The 22,151-nt window shown below is 40.0% G+C and overlaps 1 protein-coding gene across 1 annotated transcript in view; it reads right to left on the bottom strand.

Moving 5' to 3' along the window:
• LOC137912508 (leucine-rich repeat and fibronectin type III domain-containing protein 1-like protein) overlaps positions 1–17,600 on the bottom strand; it is a 28,822-nt gene extending 11,222 nt beyond the window's left edge. Inside the window, exons 1-6 of the mRNA XM_068756658.1 lie at positions 17,405–17,600; positions 16,448–16,599; positions 16,076–16,329; positions 15,673–15,916; positions 15,366–15,523; positions 14,297–14,677 (exon numbers count right to left, since the gene is read on the bottom strand). Coding sequence (XP_068612759.1) covers positions 14,297–14,677; positions 15,366–15,523; positions 15,673–15,916; positions 16,076–16,329; positions 16,448–16,599; positions 17,405–17,597 — 1,382 coding nt within the window. The 5' untranslated portion in view covers positions 17,598–17,600. The remainder of the gene's footprint in view (positions 1–14,296; positions 14,678–15,365; positions 15,524–15,672; positions 15,917–16,075; positions 16,330–16,447; positions 16,600–17,404) is intronic.
• Between the last annotated feature and the right edge of the window lie 4,551 nt (positions 17,601–22,151).

Raw genomic sequence — 22,151 nt, 5'->3', positions numbered from 1 at the left:
ACAGTGACGCACAATGCAAAGTGAATGAGAGACGCAAGGTAATGGTTTGCACAAGCGTGAACTGGACTGACTTTCTTGTGGTCAGAGACATGGATTTGACAGCTGGTAGGTCAGCCGACAGAATTGCGATAGCCACCTGTAGTTTCAATAAATCTCCAAATGCTAGCAGTGACGTGCTCTGACAGCAAAGACCATGGTGTCGCTGTGGTTTTCTACTTTAACAGAGCTAATCTTCACTATTAACACCGTGACCTTATAGATGGACCAAATCAGTACTGTTCTCTGGTACATGTGTGACTCAATGCATGTATGGCCTTCTCTCTGATTGAGTCAGAAGGCAGTGGATAACCAATATGAGATAAAGTGTTAATCCCCAGTGCCGCTACCGTCTATAATGACAAGGCAATACAGATTAAACACTTGTAAAATGCAAGCTGCAAAACCCCCGGCTTTTGTTAACGGAATTCAAATAAGAGATAAACGTAGTAGTAATCTATAGGATTTACCTATGGCTTAATCCTTTTATTCAGGCAGGCAATGTCCTTTATGAGGAAATACAAAAGTGAATTACTGATTTAATATTCCGGAATGGCTTTTGGAATAATATTATGACACATTACCAGAAAACTTTGTGTAATATTTATGATTGATAAAAAAATAAATAGCTGAACACAAATTTAAAAAATAAAATCAAAAGATGTAGCTCTAACTATAAAAAAAAAATGGTGTACAACTTTTTAAATATGAATGGTTGCCATTTTTAGCAACCTAGTTACCTGTAGTTCTTTTTGCCGTATGCTATGACTTATGGTCACCTTGCTCTAAAAGCTAGCTAATAGCCTTCAAGTGGCAATTCATGATGTTCAGTGATCCGGTATGGTGGTGTTTCCTGTCTGCCTTTCTATAGCAAGCAAAAACACATACTTCAAACATGTTGCACATGTTATGGAACTTTGCCGCACAGCGTACAGTGCTAAAATCACGGTGAAAGCATTTCCTGCATTCTGTTCCTTTTTGCACATATCATCAATCTGGTTGCATATTGGTCTCAAGCTGTTTTTGTCTCTTTTGTTGTTGAGTAAATGTGTGTGTGGTTATGCAGGCAGCCTTGTAGGTTATTTTTTTATTCTCCACTGCCGTTCTCATCTTTAAAGGGCAGCAAAGAGGGCTCAGGATGTCTGGACTGAAGTGAATGCAGTTCATTCACTGGTGTCTGTCTAATGAAATAAAAAGGATTTACACGTTGTTGACACTAATAATAATAAATAATAAATAAATAAAGATAAATAAATTATATATTAAATTAAAAACAGAATCTGAAGTAACTGCAGTACTTTTACACTGATGGTTTGGCTATTTCCTCTTCCTCCAGCCTGGGGAGGATCTGTCGGTTTGAACTGTTGACCTGTCTAAAGAACAGGGATAGAGAGAATGAACAATTATGGGTGTTTTTTTTGCCCCTCTCTCAATCCCTTTGCTTATTTCTCAGGTCATTCTCTAAAGGTTTTTTTTATTTTTTTTGTATGTCAGAATGAATTTCTCTCGTTGGGAGCATAATACTATCTGAGAATCTAAAAGTGGAGCTGAGAGGGTGGGAGGATTTATTCATAGTAAGTAACATTCATGTGAATGCACAATCCAAGGTTGCCCAGCAACACATTACATGGTGAAGCGATCCTGTATATGATAATGATAATTATAATTATAGTAGTAGTAGATAATAATAATAAATCAATTGATACAAAACATAATTATGTATATTAATATATATTTATCCATCCATCAATTTTATTGCAGAGGAGACGACCACACATACATACAATTAGGAGTTATCAATTCTCCTAAGCAGCATGTTTTTGGAGGTGGGTGGAAACTGTAGAACCTGGAGAAAACCCACAGAGACACGGGGAGAACATACAAACCAGCACAGATAGGAGTGAGGCAACAGCGCGACCCACTGCACCACTGTGCTGCATCATTATTTACTGATATTATTACTAATAGTGGGAGTAGTAGAAGAATAATCTGGGTATGAATAAACAGGACCATGAAAATTGACATGGTCCATAGACAGAGAGGGTTATCGTAGCTGAGTAAATAATGTCCAAGGACAAACACACACACAGTCACTCACAATGTGACAGTCATAACCATGCAGGGGGATATGTCCATCTCGTTGTCAAGCAAAAGAGCCTGACAGAAACAATTAGCAGGCAGGGAGACTAGAGAAGACTGGATTCAATTAAACTGACAGCTTTCCCCACAGACGTACCGCTCACTGGGCTTTTATTTAAACCAAACGGTGCGTTTGTGTGTATCTGAAAGAGAAGGAGACAGAATGAGGAGTGTGTGTGTGTGTGTGGAGGAAGGGTTATTGGAGATAGCATCCGAGTATCTGAGTGAAGATGAAGTCATTTCTCTCCATCCGACCCAAGGTCATTCGGCTCGGCTAAGGATTTAGAGCCACACAAACACAGCCAAAGCCTAATCTCCTCCCCCCCAACATCCTCATCAAGGCACGCAAGGACTCCACAGTTCAAAGAGCAGCTCTGGTATCAATACAGCAGAATCATAGGCTATGTTAGCATCGGTAGGAAAGCAGCTTTCCGATACAGGCATTTAGAAGAGCTTCAGAAATGGGAGACATTTCTATTACTCTCGATTAAAGCCAAATGTACAGTCAACAAAGCGGGTTGTTGAAAGTTCAGGGGTATTCATTCACCCTGTGAGGGGAAAAAAGCCTCACTCCAAGTCGGTAAGGTGAATGCACCGACAGATGTGCAGAATCTGTAGAAATGAAGCTGCGCAGTTGGAAGCAATGGGTGGGCATGGAGTTGCACGGATATGATGTTGTTATTGGTGCTTACTGGGTATTTAAAGTCCCGTCAGTCCAACCTGCAGCGGATTATAATGTGCAGCCTGTCTTATCTGTTGTTGTGTCTGACATGGTTTCTGGGAGGAATTATAAATAAAAAAAAAATCTCTTTTATGTCCCTGTTCTCTCATCTGTCATGCAGTTCAGCATCTAAAGAGAGGGAGAGTTATGAATTCATTTAGAAAATATTATGTGAAGCAAACATTTGCAGCTGAATGGGATGGCGGGACAAACAAAGCTCCTTTCTCAGTTAGTGATTGAAGATAAAAGGAATTATGCTCACCATAATTCAGTTTTATGTAGACTGCAGTGAAACAAAACAAATATAGTACAATATTTGATATGCCTAATATTATATATATATATATATATAAATCAGCTTTAGTATTACAGATAAATCTGATGAATACTGTTGGAAAATTTCTGAGATTAAATTCCTGTTTTAAATCCCACATCTTCTTCATTTCTCAGCAGGGAGTAACACAAAGCTTATTGATGGTGACTGTTTTTACCAGAGACCAGGAAACCTAAATCACCTCTGTTTTTTTTAAAGTTATTTCCAAGTCAAAAAATATTTTTGCAACCGAACACAGTCTGCTTTGGAAAATAAAATAAAAAGATAGTAAGATAGATAAAAATATGATACTCCATGCGTATCTGCTTCTCTCACGGCCAATAAATAAGTAAGCTTAGCACATCTATTCTGACTCTTAACCTAAACCAGCTCTAATACGATGGATTTGCTGGAGCATTGCCAGATACCTATGATTTATAAAGCATATTGATCCACAAACCACCAATGGCCCATCAACCACAGAGAGCAACAAAAGGGGTCCAAAACAACAAAACAAGAGAAAGGTGATTACATGCATTTAGAGAGCAGTGTTGACATTTGGGGCCATTTACTAAATTTAGCGCATCTATCATAGATGAATTTTGGAAAGAGAGCGAATGAATGAAAAAAATGAAAATATGCTGAGATAGCTTGAGAAGGGGAAGTAAAGATGGAATGTAAGTGCAAAAGCAACTGAGAGGAAGAAATGAGAAATGATGGAATGACTATGGAATGAGCGGTGTTGACACTGGGGAGCGTGTATTTAGCGTATAGCTGTTGGATTAAAGCCTAATTTTACATCAATCTAAGTGGGTCATAGGGGAAGAGAGTGGGGATGAAGCTGATGCTTGTTAATGGCTTACGAGTCTTGTAAGTGCTGGGATAGACTTTGAGTTCAATGACAAGTTGTTCTTGATCCACGCCGGAGGTTTTACGGACTCAAGGAAAACATGTTTTCTGTTCAGCTGGACAAAATTCTACAGCTTCTAGATGGGATTCTAGATACCCTAAATGGAAATCATTTGACTCCTGTTTCGGTAATGTTTTCTTTTTCTAATTGAATAGATTGTCCCTTGTGCTCTAATCAAATGGATCCCTGGGAGCATATATGGCATTCATCTTTATTAGCTTAAGTAATGAATTCAGAAGCATTAATATCTCAAAACTGTGTGTCAGAAAGAAAAAGAAACGGGGAAAATGGAATGGAGGAAGAGGGAAAATGAGGATTGGTAAATTCGTTGTTGAGTTTTCAGGGTGGACGGGCATTTCGAGTCGGAAAAACACATATTAATGTTAATGTGATGTGCTGATAGAAACTGTATGGGATCAGCCTCAAACATGCCGTACTTGCAAATGATCTACTTGACCTATGCAGGCGACGAGTCAGCAAAACCACTACACAACACAGATGAACGCACAATGAACACAAACAGTAGCCTTTACATAATGAATAAATGTTGATACAATGGGCCTTCATGTACATTACTGCTCCTGCATGCATGCACACATGGCATGGCTACATGCTTTCTGTGTAGCATAGCAAAAGACGCCATGGAAAATGGATGTGCATGCAATCCGTTCTCTCCATCTCCTTCTGCATAGGTCCTCATGCATTTCCATATATGACTCTTGCTCATATATTATTATTTTTAAAGGCAGATCGTTGCTTTAGCTCCCTACTTTGTGAGAGACAAGAGGTGTAAGAGAGGGATGAGAGAGGAGATAAAGAAAATGAGAAAAAAATAATCTATTAGAATGACGCAGTCCGAGAGATGGGGCTCCAGCAAGAGAACAGAGGGACGGAATACTTATTACCAGCATCGGTAATAATTGACAGATCCTGCTCATGAGCTTGAGTGACCTCATACATACAACACACACACCGGTTTGGAGTAACAAACTGAAATGGACCAATTAAACGAGACCTCTACTGAGACATCGGCCTGCTAACAGTAATGGGACACTGTTTTTAACAATTAACAATGCTTCCTTGAGCGTTCATGTGAGACCTTCAGCTTTGGGCGAGAGAGAAAAGAAACCATCACTTTACAAAAGCAACTTGAACATGATTTTTTAACTCAAATGCTTCAGCGGAAATGGAAGATTTGCATTTTTAAGACAGGTGCTATAAATGAATTGGGACCTGAGTTATGAACAGATGCTGAGAGCAATGATGTGGTTAATTACAGCCTGTTTTTAAACCTGGACATGTGAATAAATTGAAGAAGAAATCCTGTCAAGCAGAGTTTTCGGATTATGCTGATGACAGCATCCCGTTCCTATTTAACCAGGTGATATCTTACATTGTGATTTGCTGCAGCCACTTAGACATCATATTCTTGCTAATACAGCGCAGTGGTTCTCACACACTTTCGCTCATGTGATGCTTCTGGCTTTAACTTTGAAATCAAAGTTGCACTTCTTGTCATCGTTTGAAAAATCATCAGCACATTGCTCAGCGAGCGAGTGTTAGTTTTCTTCATCTCTGGGACAGCTAGCTCTGACCCGGACTTCTCTGACAGCATTAGTTCTAATACAAAAGTGTTTTCACGTTCTTGTACACGTCTCAAAATCAAACACAAAACAAAGCAAATGTTTTTTAAGGGCAATAAGAAGCTTTTATCTGAGGAGCAGACACCCGTCACGCGGGCATGCGGCTCTGTGATAACTTTGGTTGCCAAGAAGTGTATCACATTCTCTTCATCCACAAACACAGCGTTTATTCCCTGCTCCTCTGTCAGTGGTCGCGGAGAACAGAATGTGGTCGTGTGTTTTCAGACGGTTGAAGGCTCGGCCGTACTTTAAAGGTCAATTATTAAAGAGGAACCCTGAAAGCAGGCCCTCTGCGTGGAGCTGCTCCAGGGTCCTCACTCCTAATGAATCCCCCAGCCGTATTCTCTATAGCACCTTTATGTCATCCTCTTTTATCTATCACTCTTCGGTCACCCTTTGCTTCCTCTGTACCCACTTCCTCTCAAGGAGCAAGATGAAAAGCATCTTCTTGCCCTTCCATGCTCCTTCACGATCCGTGCTTCCAATCTTAGTCTTTCTCTCATTTCCCACTACCCACCTCTCCCGTCTTATCTTTTATCCATCCTCCAATTTAACCTATAAATATTGGGTTCAATATGTATAATTTGAGGTTTTTCTTTTACTACCCTATATTTTGTTCTATCTCTGTTGATTTGATATGGAGGAAGCTAAAGGTGCAGCATTTGAGTACAATAGTTCTCCGTAGAGATGATCAGTTTCATCTTGATAGCATACCGTATTGTATTGTTTTGTTTATATTGTCACTAATGCCACTATAGCTCTGCAATTGCGATGGCTCTAATCTCATTCCTCCTATAATTCCATGCAGGTGCAGCTGGAGACAAACCAGCAACGAGGTGCACCTGAAAACATTTAATACTCATCAGCAGCCACACTATATACTCAGACGCTCCCGTCTGTTCTGTGTCCGGTGGATTATTTCTCCAGTGTGCCTGCACCCCTGTTTCCGTCCCTCCCGCATCTCCAATATCGTTTCCAGTGCTCGTTTAGTTTATTATTCGCTTACTGATATTTATGTTTGAGGCAGTGTGTAGTTTTTGGAACTCTGGACCCCAGCCGTTCCCCGCGTTATAGTGTTTGTTCAGTTTTCTTGCCAGTGTTTCTTAGTTCCGTATTTTGTGACGTCTGTCCGTATGTTCATTTCAGTTTTTGTATATTGCCAACTATTTTTGCTTTAAGTAAATTCCTGCTCCAAATCTCTCCTTGTATAACGCATTTCAGACGTTACACGTACAACTACACCAAAAAACAAACCGAATGGGATCAAATGGATTAAACAAACAAGTCGACAAAGATGGATAAGAGACTGAAAGATACAGAGAATGTACAGAGGATGCAAACAATAGCTTCTCGCAGTCAGTGCAGCAGATCAATTTAACAGTGTGCCACCATTTAAAAAATGGAGAGGAAAAAAGATTACACGCAGAAGGTTCACTGTTCTCGTGTATGTGGAGGCATGAGGCATAGTCATAGTGGGTTTAAAGTTAGAGGAAAATAAAATAGGACAATAAGGATGAAATAATAAGAGGGTGGAACCCGTGCAGAGTAAAGAGAGAGATAGAAATGCAACCATAGAGTCATGATTCCAGTCTGGACCAACAAGATAGACCTTTCTTCATGATTCCACACGATGCGGAACATCAATAGCTCCGTTGCATTTATGCGTCCCATGACTTGCTGGAATGTGGAAGTTCATACGTCAAATGCTCTTGATCCATAATAAACAGTCGAGCATTCAAACTCACATGCATGAAACGCAAATGTGTATATAGCACTGCTTAGTAGACAGATGTCAGAATCAAATGAAGCACAGAATGGATTTCTAGTGCAGAACACACACACACTGACTAAAATCATAAAACTTTGATAATATAATGTTTTTATTTTTACTTTTTTCCTAGATCCATTAGTCAATAGAACACGTCAATATTAACATGTCAATAGTTGTATAATGGTCAAAAAATATACACTAAGCAGATAGAAAAAAGGAATTCAAAGAACGTCCTACAGCATACATGAAAATCTTTATCTTTTTCAATTTGATTTAGGATTTTTTAATACTGCCTCTTAAATTCTTTTTTTAAGGAAACCACATTCAGTTATTACATTACATCATTGTTGTGGTCTCTGCTTATAATTACATTAAGGCTTTGCACAGAAGGCGGACACCCCGTTAAACTCACAGAAATACCCTGGTCCTGTCACAAATGAAATCCCACACAATATGTAAGAAAAGGAGGACTTTTAAGCTTATCCTTGAGTGCGTATCGTTGCATTGTGGGACTACGCACAAGAAAAAGCGAGGAGCTCCACACAAACCTAACATGCAACTTAAGCACCTTATCAAGCTGCTGCAAGGCTGGAGTTTTTAAATGTCAACATCATTTTGGTCTCTTCATGCTCAACGTTCATCTCGCAGCTTCATTAGTTCACTGAGCACACAGTGACCTTCTTTTAAGGTTAAGCGCTAGCCTTGTAATATGAATTCATATTTACCTGGCTAATCATGTGTGAGATGTCTCTGGAATATGGACGATGCTGTGAGCCGATAACAGCTGTTGTAAGGAAACCTGAGGTTGGTTCAACTCGCCATCTTAGAAATAGATAAACCAAGCAGGAGTATCTGCTCTGCTCCTCCCCTGCATGCCCTGCCATCTCCTGCCCTAACCCACAGCCTCTTTCTCATCATCCTCTCCTCCCTGCCTTTTCTCCCGTTTCTCCTCTCATTGATTACTTCTCTCTCACTCCACCACCACCCCTTTTTCTTGCTGTACATCATGTGTCCTTTTACTTAGTCTTCCCTCCGTCCATGAAGGTCTGAATCCCGCGTGTGTGGATGGAAAGAGGGCGATAGCGTGGAACTGTGGAAGGGGCACCAGGGGTGTGTCGCAGGATAATTAAACATCGATTTAGGCTGAAGATGAAAACAGCAACAAGACGCCAAACAAGGGGATTATGGGTTGGGCGGCCGCAGGCATTCTGCTGAGCGCTGCAACTATCCAGGAGAGGAAAGGAAAGGGATGCACAGAATGGAAAAGATGGAGGGAGGGGAAGTTGAAGGTAAGGTTACCAATTAAGGTATACAAAGATGAGGAAGAATGACAGTGGGGAAAGATAAGGAACTAGGGGGTAACGATGGGAAAGAATAGAATTTGAATGACGCAGCAAATACAGGAATAGAAAGAAAGAAACAAAGAAAGTCCATGTGTTCAAAGTTTTAACCTAAACTCTCGGATCTGACTTGTTAGTTCTGCATTTACGTGGCAAAAATACAGCAGGTACCACTGGCTGTGTGTGTATGTGTGTGTTTGCATGTATGGACAGTTACATATTTGTCATTAGGCCCGCTCAATACATCATACACCATAAATCATTCAATTAAGTGACAATGATAGCAAAATGACAGTCCAAGTGAGTGCAGAAATGTATGAATGGTTTAGCTGGCAGGACACTGAATATCCTGTCTGAATAATCTAGCACATTTAAAAACATACTTAAGGTGGAGCGGTGGATGGACTAATGATATGTGGACGTGTAGCACAGCATATATTATGCTGTATATTATATATATAGTCTTTTATATACTATTTTTTTTAATGGAGCCAAGTTCAAGAAAGCGAGTTTCAGGAGAGCCATTATGCATCATCAGCATGAGAATATATGCATTAACCTAACAACCTTTAAGAAGCTGTGTTTCCCATTGGTCAGAATCTTAGACCTACAAAAGTCCCCAGAGCAGACATTAGCAGGGGAAGCGGACATGCACGTCAGCCCTTGTGTTTTTTATGAGCCATGCAATATATTAATTCCCACTCCAAGGTCAAAAGCACGAGGCCAGGAGCTCACTCATTAAATTGTAATTTGGATGGCAAAGGGCTAGCCAAGATTAGCTCATTATCCGTATTACTCAATTTACCACAGAAGGTTTCTGTGAAATGTTGTATCATCCTGGTGTAATCCTGTCAGCAGAGATGAATTAAAAGTTAGACAGCAGGAGTTTAAAATGGAGAGGCGAGGCCTCTGAATTTAGCACTTGGACATTTTCATTTGCCAAGAATGCTTCATTGATAAAAATAAATAAATAATAACAACTAGAAAAAGCACTCAGAGTGCGCAGACCTCCACCGAGGAGCTCATTCCCCTCCTAATTGGATTTACACCATGCACATTCTGATCTGGATCATCATCAGAAGGTTATAAATAGGAGATACAAATCGGAAATACTAATCGGAGTTGATGTGTATTTGATGTATTGATTTATTAAAGGTTTTTGAATCTGTAAATGGGGTTTTCAATGTTTTTGTCACGGGCCGGGGCAGGAAAGAACCCAAGCGCACGACAGATCTGAAGGGGCAGGCAGAGGGAAGGTCCAAACAACAGACGGGGGTCAAAAACCAGGAAATCCAAACAGGCCAGCAGATAGATCTCAAGAGGCAGGCGGAGAGGAAACAATTCAGTGTAAACTGCACAGGAAGGCAGCCACTCCAATGACAGATAATAGCCTTAAAAGAAAGTGATATCCAAGATAAAGCCATGCAGGCTGAATCTAACCACAGATCTGTATTTTTAATAAACTCTTTTAACTTTTTCCAAAAGCTCAACCAGCGGCATGATCAAACGTTAATCTTCTGTACATAATAACAGATCTATCCATCTGCTTCACAAACATGAAAGGATAAATGTGAATGATATACTGATATTTATAAGTGTCAAGTGTTAAAAACCAGACGCCATCTCGACTGGAACGGTCTCTAAATGAAATAACACTGGCATATCTTTGGAAGCAACAAACGCATCGCTGGCAAGGAGGGGTGGAGAAAAAGGGATTAGAATGAGAAATACCAGATAACAGGAAGTGCAAAAGGGGGGAATTATTAAAGCAGGAAATTTGACAAAACTGGAATAATGCAGATAAAAGGAGTTTAACTTGACAACATCAAGTAGAATAGATACTGTGCATTTATCGTATCCATTTAGGAAGCAACATTAACATAGTCACTTTCCTGTGCAAGAATTAAAAGCCGGGGTCTGATGTCTCAATCTGACCTATGGCGAAAAAGTCTATCGCTGGAAAGCGAACAGAGATCATGATATCAGCTGTCTGCAGCCAGGGGCGCTTCTCAGACTGGAGGATGGTGAGTGCTCAGCCCAGATGGGTCTGGGAGGATCCTGCTTTGTGTGTGTGTGAGCTTTTAAATGCACTCATAACAGCATGTATTATTTTCACATGCATTTCATGGAGTGTAGTGCTGTGCTGAGCTCTCCATCATCTGCCGACTGCTGCTGTCTCTTTTCCCTCTCTAAGTACTCCATCAATGTCCTTCTCTCTCTCTGTTGCTTTCCTGCTGCTGCTGCTTTATAGCTGTAAATTAGGCCAGAATAAACATGTTTTTGTTTTTTTGACATAATATAATGATTTAGGCTATTTTTTGAAAAATAGGCATTTTAATGCGACATTTTTGAACTGTAAAGAAATCAGAAAATGGAATTGAATCATTGAGAGTCACCTGATTCTTTTTGAAGTTTGAGTTTGGAAATAAATGATGCGGTCAGAAGTGGCAGTGGTCTCTGAAGGGTACCACAGCTCATCAGCACAGATGTTGGATTGATGGATGGAACAGGAGTGGGAGGTACTTTGTCCACTTGTCCACAATAGACACTGGAGACACTCAGAGATTCTTCTGGTGAGGTCTGTTGCAACGGATGACTGACAAAGGGCTTTTTGGATAAAACACAGCTGTGAGCTGATCCGGTCCGTTCACACAAAAACACGGATGACACGTGAACATGTGCACAAGAAACACACTTCTGAATAGGCATTGATTATATTAGTCAGAGGGGTAGAAGAACATGTCTCTGATGCAGGTTTAACTAACTCACTGCTGGCTGATGGTTTCCAAGTGTGGTACGTACACACAAATGCGGTTCTACACTATTACAGCGAAAGAGCATTGATCGCAAGCAGTCAGGTATTTTCCAGGTTGTTTCAGAATGTCATATCTGTGCTCTGAAGAGGAAATCTGGACTACCATCTGTCTCTCTGAAGTGGGAATGGCCCTAAATTGAGCTTGCTAAAGCAGAGGTTGAAAAATAGAGGACATTGTAGATTTGAACATGAGAAGATCTGGACGCTGAAGTTTGAACACTTTACTGAAATTGCTTAAAATTGATTATTCCCCAATGCAAGTCTAAAATAAACATTGAAAAATCCTTCCTTTTCATCGCACCGTGGGAGGTATATAGCAACCACTCCTGTGCGTGTGTGTGTGTACAGTCTATCTATGAGAGAGAGAGAGAGATCAAGCCAAGCTAATGGCCTCCTTACAGCACAAATAGATTTATTTTCTTTTTTGTTTTCATGCCCCCTTTTTTCTCCTCAGTACTCTGTACCATCTCTAGCCTCACCTCTCCTCTCAGCCAGCCTCTCTCTTCATGGCATTTTGTGTTAACCCTCCTAATGGATATTGACCAAATAAAGGCAGAAGAGAGGATGGAACTGCATAGACATCCACAAAGAGACACGAAGAACAGAGCTGGCTTAATGATGACAACTTCATCCAATTCCATCTATGGTATCAGAGTTGTGATTTTTCCACGACCATAGGAGAACTGAGCACTAAAAATAATGCTCATGGCATATCACATCATTTTTGGGGAAAAAACAAAAACCAGCTGCATCACATTCCATTCACACCTCACCTAAAGGCTAAAGCCATCACAACTGTAATAATCATTCTCATGTAAATATCTCATTACTGTTTTCCTTTCCCCCTCTCAAATGTTAAACTCCGTTATGCAGGATTAGTGCCACAATAACTTTCTTTGTCAGAAATAAAACAGCCGACCATCTGGTGTATCCTCTCACACCAAGCTGGCTTTGATCGCCTTTGCTAAAAAGTCAGATATATGCATTTTGTCGCCTACAGCTCTTTGTCTAGAAGCTTAAAGTGGTTCTTTCACCAATTACAAAAAAAGAAAATTAAAATTAAAGGCAAAATAAAAAGTAATCTATATACAGGTACCGTGAGCGCGTTTGGTTCCGAGGGACCGGTCGTGAGTCGATTTGGTCCCAAGTTAAATTACCGTCAGTTTATTATAATGTAGATGCTGGTGCTGCCAGGAGCTGGGGTGGAAACTGTCGTGTTGTTACAAGACGTACCGGTGCGGTGGTAAAGTGGAACATGTGGAGTCAACATCTCGGGGCTCTTCCTTTGCATGTTCAGGTACTCGTCGACTTACGCTACTACTTCTGTAAAGGCTATATGTTATACCTTTAGTGGAAGTCAGTTTAATATTACAGATAAAGTGATTATAGTTCCAAAAACATCCCACTCAAGGTAAGAAACATTTAAATGGATTTACAACCGACTATTTAGGACTTTATTTTGTACCTGCAGAGCCACTGACCCCAATAATAGCACCCAGCCTCGAACAGGCCGGGGCAGCTGACCAGCTGTCGTGGTTAGAATTCTAACAAGCAGCAAGCAGCCCCACAGCTATAACTAAAGCGTCTAAATACATAGGTGTCCTACCTTTCAAGTAATATTTCTCACAGTTTACAGTCGAGACCCTTCCTCATTGCCATGTCTCACAAGCGTCACATTTTCAAGGAGGACAACCTTGATTTGATAAATTACATCACAGGGGTCTCTTTCCACAATCGTTTTTTCCAGATAGACAAGCGGCTGTTGACCACGAGTTAAAAGCCCATTGTGTTTTAAAACATGTATGATTTACGCTTCAGAGAAATTTACTCCATTTGTCCATTTGAACATACCATTTTTTTTTTTTGCAGTTATTAGTTTTCTGTGATTCTATGAAAGCCACCTGCCTTTAATAAGAATGTTTTCCAAATGTGTTGCCATGACAACGCCAAAACTTATTTTATCTTAATTGCAGATAAACAGGGATTTACTTATACTTAATAATATTGCTAATTCATTCAGTTTCACACACAGGTAATCAATATCAGGTTTAATATGCCCTTACAGTTTTATGTTTGGTGATAAACTGCAAGCTGCTTACCATATCTGTGGTATGTGGTGCAGACAAAGCAGAATGTGCACATGTTTGTTGTGGAAGATGACAGACATTAGAGTTTTGTTCCATCTGGATTAAAATGTGCACATTCCACTGGTGGTGTTTGGTGTTGAACTACTGATTCAAATCTGACAAGGTCAGGACATTACTTGGACTAAGAGTCTTTACTATGTTAAATAAACTGACACACATCAAAACAAATTTTATGACAGCTCTCGTCACATTTTCCAAAGGTATTCCTGCATTCAGCAAGCCCAAAGACGTCTCTATCATTCAGCTAATTAGATTTGCACAGCTGGATGATTTGCTAATCTCTCCGTATCTCATCTATCATCTGCTTTGATCCTCAGAGCAGGGGCTGACGTAGCGGGAATTAGCAAGCACGCAAACTGCACCGCCCCCACACACACTCACTTAAAAACACAAAACAAACACAAGGATGCTTTGTATGAAAAGGCATCAGAGCCTTTACGTTATTGTGTAGACAGACGAACCTGTAAACCAATGTGTCATCCCCCGAACTGTTGTACTGGACCTGGAACATTCTGACTCCAGATACAGGAGTCTGACTGCTCCACCTTATTAGGGCAGAGTTTCCTGTCAGCTCCACCAGTGAGACTCTCCGGTCTATCCCTCTTGTCTCATTGTTTGGCAGCGCAACCTTAGAAGAGGTGAGGATGTCAGAAGGGGCAGGTTCAGAGGACGGGTCTCGGCTGCGGCTTGTGCTGTTTGCCAGATGGGGCATTGCGGTGATGACTAGCTCCACCCTTCCTGTGGATTCACCTGCTGCATTGGAGGCAATGCAGGTGAAGTTTCCCAAATCCTTCAGGGATGTAACATTTATCTCCAGGCTTCCATTGGGGAAAACCAAAGTTCTGGAACAATTTCAGACATATAATGGCAAATTAGTCAATTACTTAAATAGCAAATGAATGTACACCAACAGGAAATATGGTGTGAGCTTTATAAACCTCCAGGTCATACAATTCCTCCACCGCTAAATCCTTCAATTTAAATGTTCCGTCTTTGTTCTTTTCAAATCTGCATGCTCTTTCTGGTTGTCCTTATACATTTATCACCACTGCAGATTGTGTCTTAGGTTGGCAGTTAGAATTCAGTGCTTAAATATGGCAAATCATTGTGCTCTCCATTCATTTCAATGAAGAAAAGAGAAAGGTGCACTCACTTCTTTCTGAGAAAGAAGCCATCGTTATTCTGTCAGTTTAAATGGATGAGGCAACCACCAAATAAAATATGAGAAAGATGTGACAACTGCCAATCGTATTACAGGAGATGTGACCCTCACAAGTGATTTGCCTATACCCCCCCACTCCAGCCCCAAAACAATGTGAGACACATTTTACTGTTTCACATTTCCACATAGCATGACAGAGTAATTGGGCTGCCAGTTTCCTGACACCAAGCAAAGCTGACCAGTGCAGGAAAAGTCTTTACTCTTTCATGATATTTTCAGAAAATCTATATATCCGTAATGTAGTTCTATGGAGAAAAGTCCTACATTAAAGTATAGACTGTACAGAGGAAAGAAAACACTTTTATTACCTAGAGCTATTAGATATAAGCCTCCCTTCAGGGCTAATCCAGTGAACTTCAGGCTCCGGGTCACCATTTGCTTTGCACTTGAGGCTTGCAGGCTGCCCTTCCATAGTCACCGTATGAGGTGACTTACGAGTCAAAACTGGTGAGTCACAAATGAATTCCTAAAGGACAATGAAAAATGAGGTCAAGACACTTTCAACATATCTTTGATTTTCTTAGATATTTAGACAATTAATGGTCAGTCTCAGTTTAAGATTCTGAGATGACTTTTAGTTGTCTGCATGCCAGAAAAAAAAGCTCAAAATGTCACCTCTTCGGGTATTGTCCAAAAATACTTGGCACTAAGGTCAGGGGGTGAGGCGCATGTCTCAAGGTCATCCTCTCTGGTTAGTCGCCTCAACCACAGAAGTTCACAGTTGCAGTGAAGTGGATTGCCACCGAAACTCAAAACCAGGGAGGATAGGGGGGAGCCTTTGGACTTGGCATAAACTGGGATTCTCAGGAACAGTGGGTCCGGGGGAATTTTCTTCAGCTTGTTCGATGTCATGTCTAACCTGTTATATATATATAGGATGGGAAAGGAATAAATTGGGAATGCATAAGGGATGGATGAAAGGGAGGTGATTCAGACATCAATAGATGAACAGTAATGCATTCAGTTTCTCAGCCAAGCTACTTCTTCACATTTTGTGTCTCTGCAAACAATACTTTACCTTGCCAGTTTGTGCAGGTTGGTGAATACCCCCTGTGGAACATTTTCTATCAGGTTATGATCCATATTTAGGGTGTTGACGTTGGTTAAGCGGCCAATGGTGTCCCAGGGCACTTGGGCAAGGTTGTTGTAACTGAGGTCAAGGTCCTCTAGAGTGGACAGGAAGTCATCGAAGGCATGGGGGGACATTGAGTGGAGCTGGTTGTTGGCAAGGATCAAGTGACGGAGGTTCGTCAAGCCTTTGAAATGGTCATCCTGGTTTGTGAAAGAGTGAAAATGCTATCTGATGCATTGCAGTTCTTTTATCCAGTTGTGTGCACTCAATAGACATCAGTCATTCATCCATACAGCCACCCACACCCATCAGTCTTACCTTAATCACAGTTAATCTGTTAGAGTCTAGGTGGAGTGCTCTCAATCGCCGGAGATCACTGAAAGCTGATGGGAGAATCTGACTGATGGTGTTTCTGGACAGGGTCAGGTGTAAAAGACTAGTCATGTTTGCAAAGTCCTTTCTTCGAACAGCTGAAAGAGTGCAGAATAAACACAAAGACTTCATTAACTTAATATTACTGCCATAATTAGCCACATACATCACGCAGTAGTATTAAGGGATACCAATAAATTGAGGGTTGCACATCAAGTATGAATTAAAGCACATGTTGCCTGACCACAGAAAAAGGCTCTTTGGCCCTTAGAATTCAGAGCCTGTGCTTTACAAAGAACTGCCGTGGACGGCAGATCTGCTACCCCATATAATAAATAATGAAATTATCTTTCTGGACTTTGTGGAAGCGAGTCTTAATTTAACTTGTGTGCCTTTTGTTTTGGTGAAGTGAAGAAAATTATTTCATCGATGCCAAGCCTGGGAAGATTAGTTGGCTGCCTTCCCATTTGGAGCCAATGGGAAGCCAGATTATATTTAAAGGATAAAGTAACACCCAATTTCTTAAAGTCTTTGATAACGGGAGGTTATAAATGATAAATGAGATTTGTTTTACTGAAATAGGAAAGTAAAAAAGACATACTCGGAGTCCCGAGTATGTCTTTGCAAACCATAGAACCAATTACTGCATAGTGATATAACCGCACATGTCTTGATTCACCACTGTGCGTGTCCACTACATCCTTTTCTGTGGCCGTGCTGCTATTTAATTTGTACTGTACCACTTTTGGTACAGCTGCTGCCACTCAGTGTGCATTCATGTTGGCACAAAATGCCAGTTTCCCTCTTGAGGAAATCATTTAAAACAAAGTTTGATGTTTGTAAACAGGCTGGACAAATGGCAAAAACGTCCCATGAGCCTGCCTAGAGTTGCAAGAGTGTTACCTGTAATGAAGTTCTCTTGAAGCCGTAGCTCCACGGTGCGCCGGTCAATGGCAGTCGGAACAAAGAGTAAGCCTGTCTTGGAGCAGAGGATAGCAAGCGATGGCGAAAGGCTCTGGCACATGCAGCGTTTTGGACATGGCTGTCCTCTGCACGCTGCTGCCAGCAACAGCAGAGAGAACCACAACCATTCCATTATCCTCCACTGGGAACAGGGCAACTGGAAGGAAAGCAAAGTAAACACAATTGCATAAATGAGGAAATTAAAAAAAAGAAAGATGACGTTTAACAGGATGTGCTTAAAAAATGAACGGCTCCTCCCAGGCCAATTCTTAATCCTGCTAACTAATAAAAAAACAAACCAGATAACTAACCAACCGACAGACACAACAGGTCGCGTGCGACTCCACAAAAGCAAAGTGATGGGATCAATTACATTCAAATTAAGACTATTTAATATTCTGTGTCAACTCAGCAAATGTGATTTTCTCATTGGCTTAATTTCTACACATTTGTCAACAAATACCAAATACAAATATATGTACCCAGGCTCCAGCGTAAACCCAGATTGGATTAAGCGGCTGAAGACGAGATAATTACTGATTGTCTCATCTTCAGGAAAAAGAATGAATGAATGAATTAAAGATGAATGTGTAATAGAAAAGATTTTCAAATTATATCTTTATTTAATTGGCTAGCCTGCAAACATATTGCATATAGCTTTATTGATGGGGTTTAACAACTTTAACAAGTTAAGCCTTGAAAATAGGACATAAAACACCTTAAATGCCAAGCAGGGAAAAAAACCAGTTACTGCAGCTCTCTGATGCACCGAGCCAAGTTTATTGCCTTTTAATACTGGGCAACAAATCAAATTATTTTCTTTGAGCCAATGCATGTGCACAATCCATGTATGATTTGGTCACTTTACACATCTGACATTAACATAATCTTCCTGATAGGATTATCAATATTGTGTAAGATTACTATCATCACAATAATGCCAGCAAGGCAAAACAAAAGTTAATACCTGGAACACACTTTCATGCACATGTATTGTGTGCTGAATGAAGGCTTCTTTATGTTCAATGACTCTCTATACACTAGACCGTTTTTAGTATATGCAGCAAAAAATAACTTAAATGCTGAGCAAGGACACGAGGGACATGTATACACACTTTAACACAGCTCCGTCAATTGTTATATAAAACCATCCATCCACTATAAGCGTGAGGAGTTGTTCCAAACAGAAACCTGTCTACCAGAAACGGCCTGTGCAGTATCACATGTAGAATTAGATGTTGACCTCTGTCTGCAGTGACATGATATGTTTGAGTGGATCATGCCTTTAATAATACGATGCCTTTGAGGCTGTTAAACTAAGTGTGGATGATTAATGGTGGGATGTAATTAATTAAAACCCCTGTGTCTCTCTTATTGTGGCCTAACTAGATTATTATATATATATATAAAAAAAGAGCAACACATTTGTTGCATTTGGAAACCGCTACATGTACTAAAACATGCATGATCAGAATCAGAATACTTTATTAATATTATGGAAAAGTGTCCTGACAGTGACGGATTTGATGATGGCGTGTTGCTGTATTTGCCAGTGGTGTAGTCGGCAAACAAATTTGCCGTGCCCTAGTTTTGACTTGAAAAGAGGTTTAGGTGTGACTTGATTATGAGACACATCGGTTTGGACGTTGTGTTTTCTTTCTAGTTCGGCACTGTGTTGGTGACATATATGCAGACAGAACAACACAAATTCTTTATGTGGTTCAGTGATGTGTTAAAACTCATCTCTGGACAACGTCAATCCAATTCTCACCCATGTTGGATAAATGCCATGCATCGCTGCATGTATTTATTTACATTTCCTGGTGGCTTCACAGGTAGGGAAGTGTCATCACAGACTGTAAATCAGGAACTGCTTTAATCTCATTGCTACCCAGAAAACTGACCACCCGGCTGGAAAGATCGGCCGTTGCCGCTGGGATAGGGTGGATAAGAACCTTTAAACGAGTAGGCTGGCAGTTTCATTTCAAGACTTCCGCATACAAATTACTAAGACTGTAACTCAAATTCCTAACAGACCATGTAAGTCCAATTTAATGGGACTCCAGGGACTTAAATCTGAGAGAATTTCTATTGAATATACTACATTCACACACCAATTTCATTTGAATTAAAGAACATATTCATGAATGATAAATGTCTTGGTCTTGACTAAGTTCCCGAACCTTTTATTTTAGCTGGTAATATCACACACTGTCACATTTTCCCTCAAAATCCCACAACACCACAAACATGAACAGTTAAACTGTCACTGGAATATATATCTTTTCTCCTTGAGCTAAATGCCAGGGCAATAAATTGGAGTACTGTAGTGTATTTTAATGTCTAAAAGTCAGAAGTAAGACGTGGAACACGCATGGCATTATTTTTGCACTAATTGCACTGGAGAGCGCCGCATTGCTATTTGTTTTCTACGATCGACCATAAAAACTGTCAAAAAAACCCATTAGAGATGTCTGCAGGAGTGACAAATGGTTGTGTTTTTATGTTTGTGCAAAAACACAAACACTCACTGATGGGCTTTGTTTTTTTTGACAGTGTGATCTCCAGTTTGTATTTGTAAATCAATCAGCTCCTCCCAGGCAGGGTATTTTTTTTGTATGCGTTTAGGACAGATATTGCCACGGAATGAAATGCTACTGTACAATTAGCGTAGAAAGAGAATGGTCATTAGTTATGGGAAGATATGCACCTCAAGCACAGTTAAAGATATCAATGCTATAGGAAATGCGTTAAAACAACACATCATTTGGAATTCTCTTTGCTCAGTATGTAATAGTGGAAAGACATAAAGAAAACACTAACAACAAAAAGCTAAACACATCACTCTTCTGGAGTTAAAAAAAATAAGTCCTTCTCAGGATAAGTAGCAATATGTAGCCTGTTGTTAATGTCTCACCAGCCATTGTTCTTCATTGTTTCACCAGACATGTGGAAGTGCCTTTACTCATGCATTTATTGTTAGAAGGAGCTGTGAAGTTGAGTCACCCCTTAAATATACTGGAGTTTCTTCTGACGAAGTCCGTGCACTTTAGTCACAAAAGACATCATGCAAATCAAATATTCCAAAAGCTACTTCGGTTTATTGTACATATGATGCACTTAGAGCACAGCAGATAATAATCCCACAGCAATGCATTTCTCATCAATGAATATAAGATCCAAACAGAATGTAGAAGGAGCAAAGAGATGCGCGGTTGTGTGAACTAGAACTTAAAGAACTTAAAAGTGAACCATGATTATAGCCTCTTCTAAATTAATTAGCAGTGCAAATATGCGTGCGTGCATAAATAAGGACATAAGAGAGACTGGAAAGTGATGGAAGTTAGTGAAGAAGAATGATCAGGGAAGCGAGTGTAATGAGAGGAGACGGAAGAGGGCAATTTGAGTTTGTGCTTTTTGAAGACATGAGGCTCATTAATAGCTTTATCTAATTTCATTTGCACCACATAGTTCATCTAAGATGTGTAAAGACATCTCAAGTAAATGTGTTTTAGGTTTTAAAATATCTCTGGCTACTGATTGATGATTAACTGATTACCTCCGCCGAGGCGAATCGGAGATTATGTAATCACCGGCATTTATCTGTCTGTCTGTCCGTCCGTCTATCAAAACGTTCTGGACGGATCTGGATGACAAGAAATCTAAGCATCAGAAGTCGTGAAAGAGTGAGTAAATCAGGAAAAAGAAAAGCCATGTGGAAATATACTGTATATCTAATGTCAAAACAAAGTCATCCAATAGACAGAGGTCGGCAAGTGAAGGCAATGTTTCTATTGGATAAAAAAATTGCTGGGGGCTTGTAACTTAGCAACAGCCAATGACACATGAATGGTAATAGTGTGGAGGTGGAAAGTGTGTGTGTGTGTGTGTGTGGTATGGTGGTATGGTTGTAATGTTAGCGTGTGGTGTTTATATGGGGGTTGTGAGAGTGCATGAATGGTTTGGATGTCTTGTAAGTAATGCATCTGAAGTGTTGCCATCCACCATACTGAATGTATGGAGAGAGAGAGAGAGAGAGAGAGAGATGTTTCATAAGTTTAATTTGTCCAAGATACAAATCAATGTGTCCTACATTATCATAAACGCCAACGTATGCATTTACTCTCTTGCTCTCAATGACACAGTTTTTACCATGGGCCCATTAAGCTGTATTATAAATAATACAAGATGAATTTTACATTTAAAAATAATTACGGAAACAATTAAAAAATAAAAGGAATTTAGTAAAGACACATTTGACAAACATAATTTAAATAAAATATCTGCTTTGATATGTTTGCAAGGAAGCGCTAGACTGCAGCAAAGACTAACTATAATGAGGCAGTGGGGTTGCTAACTACAGCATAAAGTTTAAAAGTGTAGCTTTTATGCTTTAAGGAAAAACTGTCATGTTATGGTTAAGCTCGTTGCAAACTAGTAGCAGTAGTTATGCTACAGGGCAAACAACAACAGTATAAAATAATTAATGTTACTAAAACATAGAAGAAAAGGGAATTACTAAACATGGAAACTGCTCCTTGACCTTTAATATAATGGCCTCAAAAATCAATTTCAACACTCCAGACTTCTACGAAGCTTTCAATTATAGAACAACATCGCCGGCACCAGCGGCTCACTGTCAAAGTGTCACTACTGTGTGATAACTTTGTTTCTCAGTTGTAAAATT

This window comes from Brachionichthys hirsutus, unplaced genomic scaffold, assembly GCF_040956055.1.
Source record: "Brachionichthys hirsutus isolate HB-005 unplaced genomic scaffold, CSIRO-AGI_Bhir_v1 contig_976, whole genome shotgun sequence".
Lineage (NCBI taxonomy): Eukaryota > Metazoa > Chordata > Actinopteri > Lophiiformes > Brachionichthyidae > Brachionichthys > Brachionichthys hirsutus.
The sequence above is the reverse complement of the archived record's forward strand: the minus strand, read 5'-3'. Positions and strand labels throughout refer to the sequence as shown.